Below are 12,007 nucleotides of genomic sequence, written 5' to 3' on the forward strand. Positions count from 1 at the left end.
GGAAAATACAGCTTACAGGGAAAGACTTGGAAGTGGTTAATTTATTTTGTTCACCAAAAAGAAAGTTCATGGGGTAATGTGATCGTAGTCCATCAGTATCCGCATAGAGAACAGGAAACGGGTAAGAGAGAATTCTTCTGTCTAGCAGGCTTGTATAAAAAGAAGATCAAATGGCTGGAAGTCTAACCTCGATAAATTTTGATGGGTAAAAAGGCACATAGTTTAACTGCCCTCATAATTATTTACTAGAACATTGATATGGTGGTGTGTTCTTCACCACTGGACACCTTTAAAAGAAAATTGGATAGTTTTTCTACAACGTGTTTTCTAGTTTAAGCACAGGTATTGGATCTGAAGCAGTAATTAATTCAGGGAATGCTGTAGTTGTACAGGAGTAATACGGGATCATCACAGTCATCCTTCTGGCCTTAAAAACTATGACTTTCTGCCTTTGTCATGCTGAGAAAAGATTGTGCAGAAAATCCCAAGGGAAGTTTAGAGGTTATATATGCATTATAGTCTGGCATATATGGAAGAAGATGTTGGCATGGTTTATTGTTTGGAGCTCCCCGGGGTGTCTAAATTATATTAGCTTTCTTCATACAAATTAAGTTATTGGAATAAAGACAAACAAATTGTGTAATTGTGTGGCCTTAGTGCTACTTACGCTAGGCTTTCTTTTGTTGCCTGACGTGTAGATCTGTTTCACATGTAGAGCACTGGAAAGAAAATTCTCAGCTGTACTTGCAGTAACGTGATATTTTTTTTTTTTTAAAGTTCATGTATCTTGTTAAGATCGTCTTTTAGATGATGGTTCTTATCAGTGTGTTTCTCCTAGTTTCTTCTCCTTTCTCCTGTATTCCTCCCAAACACTAAATTTCTTTTAAAAAGAGAATATATTTCTTAAAACAGAAGTAGTGTACAGGCTCCCTGTTTGTAGCTAACATCTATATGGTCTCTTGGATTAAGTAATACAGCTTAATTTAGAGGAAATTTATGAAGCTCCAGAAAATCAGAAGAGCTCACGCTGTTCTTTTTTCAGTTGGTTCTGGAAATATCTTCCTCAGCTTGTGGTCACTTCAGAATGGCATGAGTACTTCCCAGGTGCAAATGTGGGGTGCTGCCCAGTTACCAAAAATTACTAGTCTGCATTAATCTCCTCCTATCCTTCTGTCTTTGAAAGCCATGCACGGACTGCAGGCAGGTCTACTTCTTAGTGTTGTCATGGAAGCAGGAGTCAGGTGTGCTTGGTGGCTAATTCCAGACATATTTCTGGTCTTCTGGGTCTGAAGAACTTGGCATGAAATTATATCATCTTCTTCAGTCTCCAAAGAGGTGTGAGCGTACAGACACAGCCACCTGGAAGAAATGTCAGTACCCGGTGGCAAAGGAGGTCCTTGCAGGCAGATTTCTTGCAGCAAATACCATTTATCTGTCCCCTTTTGCACCACTGGTAGAATGACAGTAGTTCTGCTATATATAGCACTTTTGTAGTGTAGGTGGTGACTCAGTAAAGACATGCTGTATTTTAAAGCAAATTATTCAGGCTTATTCATCATACTTTGCCTTTCTGAATGACTTTTTTATGTAAGCATCTCAAAGTATTTAAAAGTTAAGTTTCATTAAAGTCTTCCTGAGGTAAGAAGTATAGCACGGAGTTTTTCATTCCTCTTTATGTAATGACAAGTCTTTCTGTGGAGCTGGGAATTATAACTCAAACCCCTGCTTTACACCACATTCTTCTGTACTTGGAGCTACTGTGCATGACTTGCAGGAGTCAAAGTGCGGAACACGTTATTTGGTTTGATAATAATTACCCTGGCAATTTAATTATTTGGTTTAGAAAATGCACATGTTTTTTGCCATGTATACAATATGATTTTAATAGTTTGGGTGGCCTGTTTTTTGAAACCATGTATAAGAAAGTAAGTGCTGTTGTTGTTGGGTAATGTTTATAAGAATTCAAATATATCCCACTTAAACCACTTCTTTCCCACAGTGTTCTCTTCACTGAGCCTCGGCCTTCTTCCTGAACGCTCTGCTACTCTAATGGTCTATGATGATGTAGTCCAGATAGTCTCAGGATTTCAAGGTATGCTGCTTTTTGGAAGTCAGAATTGAAATTTGAGTGACACTGGACAAAAAGCCTGACAGCCTGGTACTTCCTGAACTCTATCCCGTGAGCGAGACTGATATTTCTTGGGGAGTTCTGAGTTCCCTGAGGAATGCTCCTCTGTGGAATGGTTTTACCAAATTGATTAATAGCTAAATTCACCCCTAACTGCTGTGACTAGGGAATTCAAGTTACTTGGTAATAAACAAGTTTGGACTTCAGTGTGCCATTTGAGAGCTAGAGATTAAATTTCTTTCACTCTCTGTTGGATGGTTTTTCAAGTAGCCTCATGTAACCACCTTTGCAGTAAACATTTTCCGATGTTCTTATTGTCCAAGAATTTTCTCTTTTTTTGCTTTGTTTCTTGCTTCCTACTGTGAATGCCTTAGACATTTAGGGTATAGAAAATTGAAAACTTCTCATATCTGCATTGTTGTATACCCTGTATAAACTTGCTTTTTTAAAGTATTTCCTGTGGTCTCCTAAATCAAACTGCCTGCAAACCCACATACTACAGGATGAAAACCACTGCATTAGAAGAATAAAGTTCAAGTCACCTTTTTGTAAGGCCAAACACAGAAAGTAAAGCAACTGTAGTATCAGTCAGATGAACACTGTGTTTTCTGAATTGCACAGTAAAGAATAAAATGTTCATCTGACCTGACTTAGCCCAATTGACGTGATAGCCGAGGTAAGTCTGTTAACAAAAGAACAGAAATTTTTAAAGATACCTTGATAAGCCAAAACACAGAGGCACCCTTCCTGTGAGCACTCTTACCACAGAATCACAGAATCTTCATGGTTGGAAAGGACCCTTAAGATCATCGAGTCCAACCAAACAACCTACAATCTCTGCCACTAGAGCATGCCCTGAAGTGCCACATCTAGACATTTCTTAAATACCTCTAGGGATGGTGACTCAACCACCTCCCTGGGCAGGCTGTTCCAGGGCCTGACCACTCTTTCAGTAAAGTAGTTCTTCCTAATATCTAACCTAAACCTCCCCTGCCGCAACTTCAGACCATTTCCTCTGGTCCTGTCCTTATACACCTGGGAGAAGAGGCCAACACCCACCTCTCTCCAACCTCCTTTCAGGTAGTTGTAGAGGGCAATGTGGTCTCCCCTCAGCCTCCTCTTCTCCAAGCTAAACATGCCCAGCTCCCTCAGCCTCTCCTCATATGACCTGGTCTCCAGACCCCTCACCAGCCTGGTAGCTCTCCTCTGGACACGCTCCAGCGCTTCAATGTCCCTCTTGTACAGAGGGGCCCAGAACTGAACACAGTACTCGAGGTGGGGCCTCACCGGGGCCGAGTACAGAGGCACGATCACTTCCCTGCTCCTGCTGGCCACGCTATTCCTGATACAAGCCAGAATAAACTGTGTCTTATTCACCTATATTATGATTACCATCATTTTAAACTCTACCAGTAGGTAGTTAATAAACAGGGGAATACTACCTTCAATAACATTCCAAGATAACTTTGTTTTATCTGAGAGAATATAATACAATTATGCCTTCCTGATATCTTTTTTTATGGTTAGAAACCATCCAGACACAATAGGCTTTTCATTAATGATAGTACTAGATACGACTGGAGCTGAAAAAGCACTAAACAAATTAGGTAGCTGATGGAACACTCAGAAGGAGCTGGAGAACAGCACAGCTGCCGTACGTGTATTCTGCAGTTTGAGAGCTGACATTATCTAATGGGGTAAATCAGATGGACAGTGAACTGTGTTAAACCACAAGGGATTCCGTTAGACAAAACGTGAAACATTGTTTACCAACAGTATTCTAATAGCATGGTGTATTAAATATTCTTATTCTTATGCAAATGTGCTAATATTATGCAATTACCTTAAAAAGAACAATCTTTTCATGTTTACAGGTTCCTTTCTTCAAAAAAGGGGGATCTTAAAGGGCTAGAGAGACATTTAACAGCCGAGTGACACTCATAAGTATTTTCCCCATAATCTTGCTCCCTTCCGTGAATTGACCCAGGGTGTTTCCAATGTATTTAAATTAGAACAATATAACTGGTTCTGCTGGTATAGTAGAGAAAGAGGACAAAGTGGCACCCAGCATATTCTAAGGGCTGGGATTTGAACTCTTAGTCTTACCCAGTAAAAACTATCTTGTGCGACCAGCCCACACTCCTTTTCTTGGGAATTCTCTTGTGGTGAAACCTAAATGAAAGACAGCCTAGATGTTGTACTGGCGTTTGGATGGAGCCTCTCTAGTCTTGATCCAAAATCCTCGTGACCTACTTTTTCTCTGTTACTTCTCCAATTTATCTCTCAGTAACTTCCCATGCTTCAGAAGAGCTGATCAGGAGTTACCTTAGTGCAAAAACGAGAGCAAAACAGAACTTACTATACCAGGGACAGACTGGGAACACTGGTGTTTGAAGCACCAGTCAAAGGGAAAGGCAGGCCCATCTAGTCCAATAAGTTACCGGTTGCTTTTGAATAATTAATCAAGCAAGAAACTTATTATGCAATTGAGAAGTTTGTCTGAGTCGATGCAGCCAGCTTCATTTTCATGATGGCATTACAGTCCGCTGCTGTGCTCTGTCAGTAATTGTGAGGGATGGAGCTTGCCAGCCACTGGGTTATTTAAACTACTTAATACCAGTGCAGTGATGAGCTGAACTTCAGCATTCAGTGAATGGGAGCTGTGTGGGTACCCTCTGTCTGCCTCTGACATATCAGCAACCAGAGCATGAATTGAGGATACTTCAGGTGGTACTTCACAGAGACTGAAGCTCAAATGCTGGTGTGGTGCATCCAGCATGACAAGAAGTGCCTTATGGGGACTCCTTGAGATGGTTACGTCTTCAGTTGTGCACTGGCAAACCGGAACTGACAGCATTTGAATCATGGCCAGTGTGTTGACAAGAGGACGTTCAAAGAAGATCAGTGCTCAGCAGTCCTTTACCTCATGGCACTCGCCAAGTGGAGGGAGCTCACATGCCAAATTCATACTTGAATGCGTTTGGGTTTTCTTTGGGTTATATAAATCAAAACTAGATATCTTCAGTAATAGAAGCAATAGTAATAATCCCCTCCCAGTGATCTGTTGACTTGTTGAAAAATACTCCTAAGAGTCTGGTCAGCACAAGTCTTTCTCTCCGCTTTTACCACTTCCAATTCCCTCAGTAAGTCTATTCCCAAACATGTGCCCCAAAATCATCTATGACCTCTGCTGAAGGGTACTTGGATTATCTTCTAGCAAGGTGGTGAGCGAAGGCGAAAGCCTTGGTAGCTGCTTCCCTCACAAGCCTTTCACTGGTAGCTCCCAGTCTTCTGCCCCTTTGAAGTCTCTTGCTGGGCTTGGGGAGACCCAGCTGAGGAGCCGAGGGGAGAGTCAGGGTGAGCATCAGGCTTCAGGTGAATATCAGGATCAAGGAGTTTGTTAATCTAGGGTGGGAATTAACTACTCTGCCCTGATGTATGTGCACTATCTGCAGAGGAAGTTGTTTCTTCCACCTTAAAACTTGCATTCAAGTTGATTGCTGCACAGGTTCCTGCCAGGTTTGGGGCTCAGCCATAGGAACGCTTTGCGTTGCCTGTAGGATTCAAGAAACTGAACTTGGCTTTCTGAGTCCTCCCTATCTAGTTAAAATTTGGCAGGCCATGGCTCTCCCGGTGCTACAAAGCAGCCATTTTTTTATGGAAAACCCTAGAGCCTCCGCATAAACCACTGTATTACAGACTCAACAGCAGTTCGGCTCTGGAAATATAATGCCGCTTCTTGGCAACTCGAATAATTAATCTTAACCAAATATTTAGACAGCAGAAAATCCTACAATTTTACATTGAACTATTAGTGATAATCCTAATGCCCGTTTCTTGGTTGTGGTGTTTTTTTTCCCCTGTTTTGTTACTGCGGATGCTTATCCCTGTGGGCCATGGAGCCCGCTCAGCAGCGCAGTCAGAGGTTCCCGAGTGCTTGAGCAAATCTGTCCCTGAGGTACAGCAAACTACCGCGGTATTGCGGAGCACTCAGATGAGGCTTCCCCAAATTCATTGCAGTCAATTTATTTAGTCTTTTATGTCCTTTTCCCTTTAAACCTAGAAGTTGGGTAAGGGTTTCACACAGGTGTTTTTTAATGACTATCTTAAACATTTAAGGATACTGCCAGTCTTGAGAGACTGCTGTAAATCCGTAAATGTTTCAGAAATTAAAAAAGAAAATGGATTTATAGCTTTTTCTTGCAGAATTACCAAAGAAATGACAGCTAAACAACGATCAGCTCTTTGGAGATGCTTGCCCGCCTACATAGCAATTTTTGTTGGCCAATACAAAGTTTCTTCTGTGCAATTTTATGTTTTCACATAGCTAGAGCTCCTGCTAGAAAATAATGCCAGAAAAGATTCCAGTCTCCTGGTTAATGACATTGGCAGTTAAAAAGCTTAGGAGTTGTGAGCCAAGCTCTTTAATCTTTCTCGCAGTGAACGTGTAACCTAAAAGTGCTGCCAGAGACTAATGGGGGAAAAGAAGCAAAATTGTTTTGAGTTGACATCTTTGAACCGCATCATCAAATGTGAATTAAGAAAAAAACTGCTTGCTTCTTGATTTTGTGCTGCGTGGGGAACGTTCTGCGAGTATTCAAAATGAGCTCTGGAGAACACAATAGCTTTTGATTTAAAAATTAATTTGCATGTTGCACACACAAACTTGCAGATGGAGTCTTGCTGGGTGTTGCTAAACAGTATTAATGGTGAGCATCCATTGAAAAAGACTATTGACTTTATAAACTGGGGTTATAAATGAGACATGAAATGCAATAGTACATGACACAGTCTTAAATCATGTTGCAGCAAAGACCCTTCAATTAACACCTAGTGATCTTGAAAAAAACACTAAAACTGTGCAAGACAGAGGAAAAAAGAGAAATCTTACATGCCAAGTGATCTGTTTCTGTTTAGATGTGTTCTTTGCGTGGGAAAATATGGAAACTCTTCTCACCCAGGCTCTGTCAAGTGAATCTTTTTATCCAGTGTTTTAAATAAAAAGTGACTATTACCTCAGTACTAGAGATGGTTAATGTGGCCAAAGCTTTATAAAAATTAAATATGGAAATTACACAAGTTAATTCGCACTACGGGTAGAATTATAGTCTCTTAGAAAATCACTTTAAAGAGTGTAAGCTGAATTTATCTTGCTATTTCAACAAAAACAAAATTTAAACAAAAATGGTAAAATGGATGGTTTTCTAAGCTTTCACATGCCCTGCCTCTAAACTCAGTTTTAGTTTCAGTTGTATTCACTCTAAGAAGTGTGTAATGAAATTTGAGGTGATCCTAGGAAATACTGTGGTCAGAAAAACTTCTAAAAGATGCTTTTCCAATTTTTCCCAGTGGTACTTCTGGAAAAATAATGGCAACTGCAAAATAAACATAAAAATACTGGTTTTCCTCCTCTTTTGTAATAGCCTTCTGATGTGTCTGTCTTTCTCAAGCTGTTTCAATTTACAAGGAAAAAAATGTAAATGTGCTTCCATAAATATGAACAATTAAATATTCTGCCCGCCTTGGATACAAATTCACTTTTAATTTTTTTAGGTGCACGGACTCAGCCGCAAGTTCACTTTCAGCGAAGATCTGTGAAATTACCAGAGAACACTAGCTACAGCGATTTGACAGCATATCTAACTGCAGCCAGTTCACCTTGGGAAGTGGACAGTTTTCCTTATTTGCAGGGATTAGACGGAAATGGAACAGGTAACCCACTACTTTGGTTTTGCTCCGATTTCACTTTTGTCTAGGGGTCAACTTTTGACCGTATCATTTTTTTCATTCCTTGTTCCACCAAACATTCTTTAAAATTCAGATGACGTGATAGGTTCAACTGCCCGACCAAAATGCTGTTCCAATAGGCAAGAGACCAAGGTCCACTATCCTTTAAATGGGGCCACTGAACAGCAAAGACGAAGCCTCCTTGCCCTTGGGATATCAGAAAAGTTTGTTGGACTTGGAGTTTAGAGTTAAGTCTCCAAATGTGTTGCATGTGCACAGACAAAAATGGAGATTAATGTGACAAGACAAAAGAAAATGTAACTTGAGGATGCGTGTTCAATTTTTTTCTAAAAATGAATGAAATGCCTGTATATCGAGGATTTAATACTCTGTTGTTTCAGCTAAGAGTTGTTTCAGTGGCTTTGTTAATACTTTTGAATCTAGCTTCAGCCAAAAATGTACAAGGGAAAACAATGAAAATTCATAGTAGAAACACAACCACTATTAAATTCAAAGCTGTAATACATTTTTATGACTGCAACTGACTGTTACTCTTCTTCCACTTTTCATTTGTCTTGATTGAAATAACTGGTGTTGTGTAGGCTATAAAAAAATAGAAGAATTGGGCACAAAAGTCTTCAAATTCTTAAAGTGCTGCTGTGAAAAAGAGAATTATGTTTTCTCTGTGGACTTGGCAGTGCAGCTAGAGATTCAGACTAGTGATTACGAAAACCTTGCTGCAGTGAGGATAGTTTTAAGATGTAGAATCAATTGCTTGAGGGTGTTGGACAGAGTTAGACAATCTCCTGTGAGGATGGCATAGGCGTAGCTGAGCCTGCTTTGAAGATAAATAACCCCTCGAGGTCCCTCCCTGCTGTTTCTCAGGATGCGTTTACTTGTGATGTGTTGATCTAGGTGACTTTGAATGCTAGGTCATATGTGTAAATGGTATGTACTGAGCTTGCTAGCTTTTCCATATAAAAAAAATCAAAGGCAAAATAAACTTTCCCTTCTCTTTGTACAGATCTGTATATCTCCTTTTCTATTACAATTAAGAACGTGTCTGCTACCTTACTTCAATGCTTCTGTGTGCTCCGGTGACTACATCTCACTCTATCTCGTTCTGTCTCTCTGTCATTTCCCTATTCTCATCTTCAACCTTCAGTTTTCTCTGGCTCTTCATACTCAGACATCTCTTATCTTTTTCAAAACGAAGGAATGCACTTGATCTCACTCCTGTGTCTACTTCCTCATCTCCTTTCTTTTTATCTCTAAACCCACTGAACAAACTGTTGACAACGTGTGTGGGATTCCTCTCCCAAATCTTTCCTTACTACTCCGCAATTCATCTTCCCACCCATGCATTTATTTAGTGAAAACAGGTCTTGCCAAGATTTCAGATGATCACCTGTCACGGGAACTACACAACCAGGACATCATCTTTCTCCTGTTTCACCTCCTAGCCTCCTACAAAACAGATGAACGCACCCTTGGTTTTTTAGTCTTCTGTATGCTTGCATGACAGGAACTTTACTACTTAAGCATGGAGTAAAAGTATATGACAAAATACCAAAACGACCAGCAAAGAAATGGTGTTTAAGAGACTGAGAAGAGCCTTGTTTTTTGAATACTCCAGTATTCAGTATGGTATAATACAGACTACAAATACAAAACATTTGTATATGCACTATAGTATAAGTGAAATGTCCTCTATTTTTAGAAGTTTCTCTTGCTCTGGAAACTTCAAAACCCTAAACTTGGATTGACTTCCTTTTTTTCATCTCCAAGCAACTTAGTGAACATTTCACCTGAAAAACTTTTGCAGGAATAAAAAATGAGATCACCAGCTGATGGGGATTTTCGAATATTTCTGTAATCAAGATAAAAAGAAAAATATGTACAAATTTTAGAATTCTGAAAAAACTTAGCGTTAATTTGCATGGGAAATTTTGGAATGATCCCGAACACTGCCCTGTCTCTCCTCTCTCCCACCTCTTCCCTCCCACCCTCTCCCAATTACTCTTCTGTTCCTTCACAATTTATTTACGTGTCTGTAGAGTTTTGGAGAGGTCCTCCCATTTGTTTCAATCAGCTCAGTTCTCTGGCTAGTATTTATCCAGTGTGACTTTACCATTGTTTCAACTAAAACCGATTCTCTATGAGTTCAACAGTTCTCACAAAATCGCAACCGGGTGTTGAAGTGGTAATATGGAGCAGGGCAAATTCATTGCATGAAAATCAGCATGTCCCAAACATAAAAATTCAAAGAATTTAGCTGCAAGTAGTGACAAGCCTCTATGGTTTCACAAAATCTTGTCCTTCTAACCAAATGAAGCAAAACTTTCCATCGTCTGCAGTAATGGACCAAGCTGGCTAATAACCATTACTCCTGCTGGTTTTGTAGGCTGTTTGTTTCTTTATGAAGAGTCAAGTCTAAGTCACAGTGGATTTTCCTCTGACTATTTTTAGAGCTCTTTACGGGTCACCAGATGTCAAAAATGATAAGAAATAATTGAAAGCTGATGTTTATTGAAGTCCATTCCCATGTAATCTCTGCATGCACTTATCAGTTTTATAGCATGTGAGAGTTTCATAAGCATTGATTTTAATTTACCTTTACAACAGAAAAGAGAAAAAATTATCTTTTTCTTGAGCATTTACATACTGTGCAAGATGGCAAACTGAAGGATTATTTTTTCTTGCCAGTGGTCAGTGGATTTCAGAAATTTCTTCATCTTCTAATATAACTTATTCAGCCCAGTACTGAGGAAAGCCTCAGTGCATCTTAAGTAGAAAAGATGCAGCCAGTGTTTTGCCATTGGAGTGTTTTTTCTGGGTCTGAAAACTCATTTTTACAGATATTAGGCAGATAAGCTTTATCAAGACAGTAATGAAAGAAAAATTCAAAACTTTCAATATCTAAAAATAAGCAAAATATAAAACATAATTTGATCTTAGATACTAATCTAAACGTTTCTAAAATCTGAAGTTATACCTTTTGTCTGTAGGAATTTGTATACGCCAGAACGTGGTCAGGTTATGATACTTAGCAACAGGAATTTATTTCTCTGATACCAGCCTGAGAAAATCAGTGACCCCGGTCCGGTGACTTGGGGACAAGCATCAATCTGACAGACGTTACAGATGCACGGCAGAGGCAGTGGATTGAACGATCAGGAATAAGGGAACAACTTTTTCCCCACCAATTCCCTCCTCTATCTCTTTGCTTTGTATTCTAAGGCTGTAATGATACTGTGCACCGTTGGAGCCTGTAATATAGACGCTTGGGTAGGCTGGCAGCCTTCCCTACACCCTAGTTGAATTCCCAAACCTTATTTTTCTGTCTTTTTTCTCTCAGTTACCTCTGTTGCTCTTTTATATGGCCATCTTCAGGGTGCATGTTTTCTCAGCACTTGAATCCCCCTGGAAGATACGCTTTTGCCTCTCAGTTCACAGTACGTCAGAGCAGAGTGTGTGACCCCTCCGCGTGCTTCCATCCATCCTTGGCCTCTCAGCTGTGCAACAGTGACACGCGCCTTGAAATCTGGGGAAAGTGTGCGTCCGAGTAGATGCAATAGTAAATCAGCCACAGGCAAAGTTACTTCTGGTTATTTTCCGTGTCTTCCATTTGGCACCTCTTGCAGAATCCAAAGAATTTAAAATTCTGAGGAATTCTGTCTTTTTTTTCCTTCCCTTTGCCGCTCCCCACCCCCGCATCCTGGTGATGCCTGAACTTTGGTGAGCCGTTACTCAGAGACATCAAATTTAATGAAGGCCATTCCTTGAGACTTACTCAGTGGTAAGAGAAATCCTGAAGGTCTTACTGCTTTCCCATTGCCACCTGGAATGTACTCATCCTGATGAACGTGTTCCTGGGGACCCCTTGGCGTGCTGTGGTGGCGCAGGTGGCAAACCACTGTTGGGTGCGAGTGTGCTTTTGCAGGCAGTTGATGCTGGTGGAAGGCACCAGGAGTGCAGGCGGGGCGGCACCTCGCGCCCTGCCGGCCAGGCACCCCTCTTCCTCCTCCCAGATGAGCCCCACGGCAGGATGAGTGGCCGCACAAGCCCTGGAGCCAGCGTGATGGAGGTGACAGGGCTGCTGCTCTTGGCAGCAGTGTGGGCCCAGGTGGCCTCAAGCCCCTTGGGAAACTG

The 12,007-nt window shown here is 40.7% G+C and overlaps 1 protein-coding gene across 2 annotated transcripts in view; it reads left to right on the top strand.

Moving 5' to 3' along the window:
• FAM171A1 (family with sequence similarity 171 member A1) overlaps window positions 1-12,007 on the top strand; it is a 96,362-nt gene that overhangs the window by 62,563 nt on the left and 21,792 nt on the right. For both annotated transcript variants that reach the window (XM_063324758.1, XM_063324759.1), the window contains 2 exons: window positions 2,000-2,092; window positions 7,682-7,840. In XM_063324758.1, the coding sequence (XP_063180828.1) occupies window positions 2,000-2,092; window positions 7,682-7,840 (252 nt within the window). The remainder of the gene's footprint in view (window positions 1-1,999; window positions 2,093-7,681; window positions 7,841-12,007) is intronic.

This window comes from Chroicocephalus ridibundus, chromosome 2 (genome assembly GCF_963924245.1).
Source record: "Chroicocephalus ridibundus chromosome 2, bChrRid1.1, whole genome shotgun sequence".
Taxonomy (NCBI): Eukaryota; Metazoa; Chordata; class Aves; order Charadriiformes; family Laridae; genus Chroicocephalus; species Chroicocephalus ridibundus.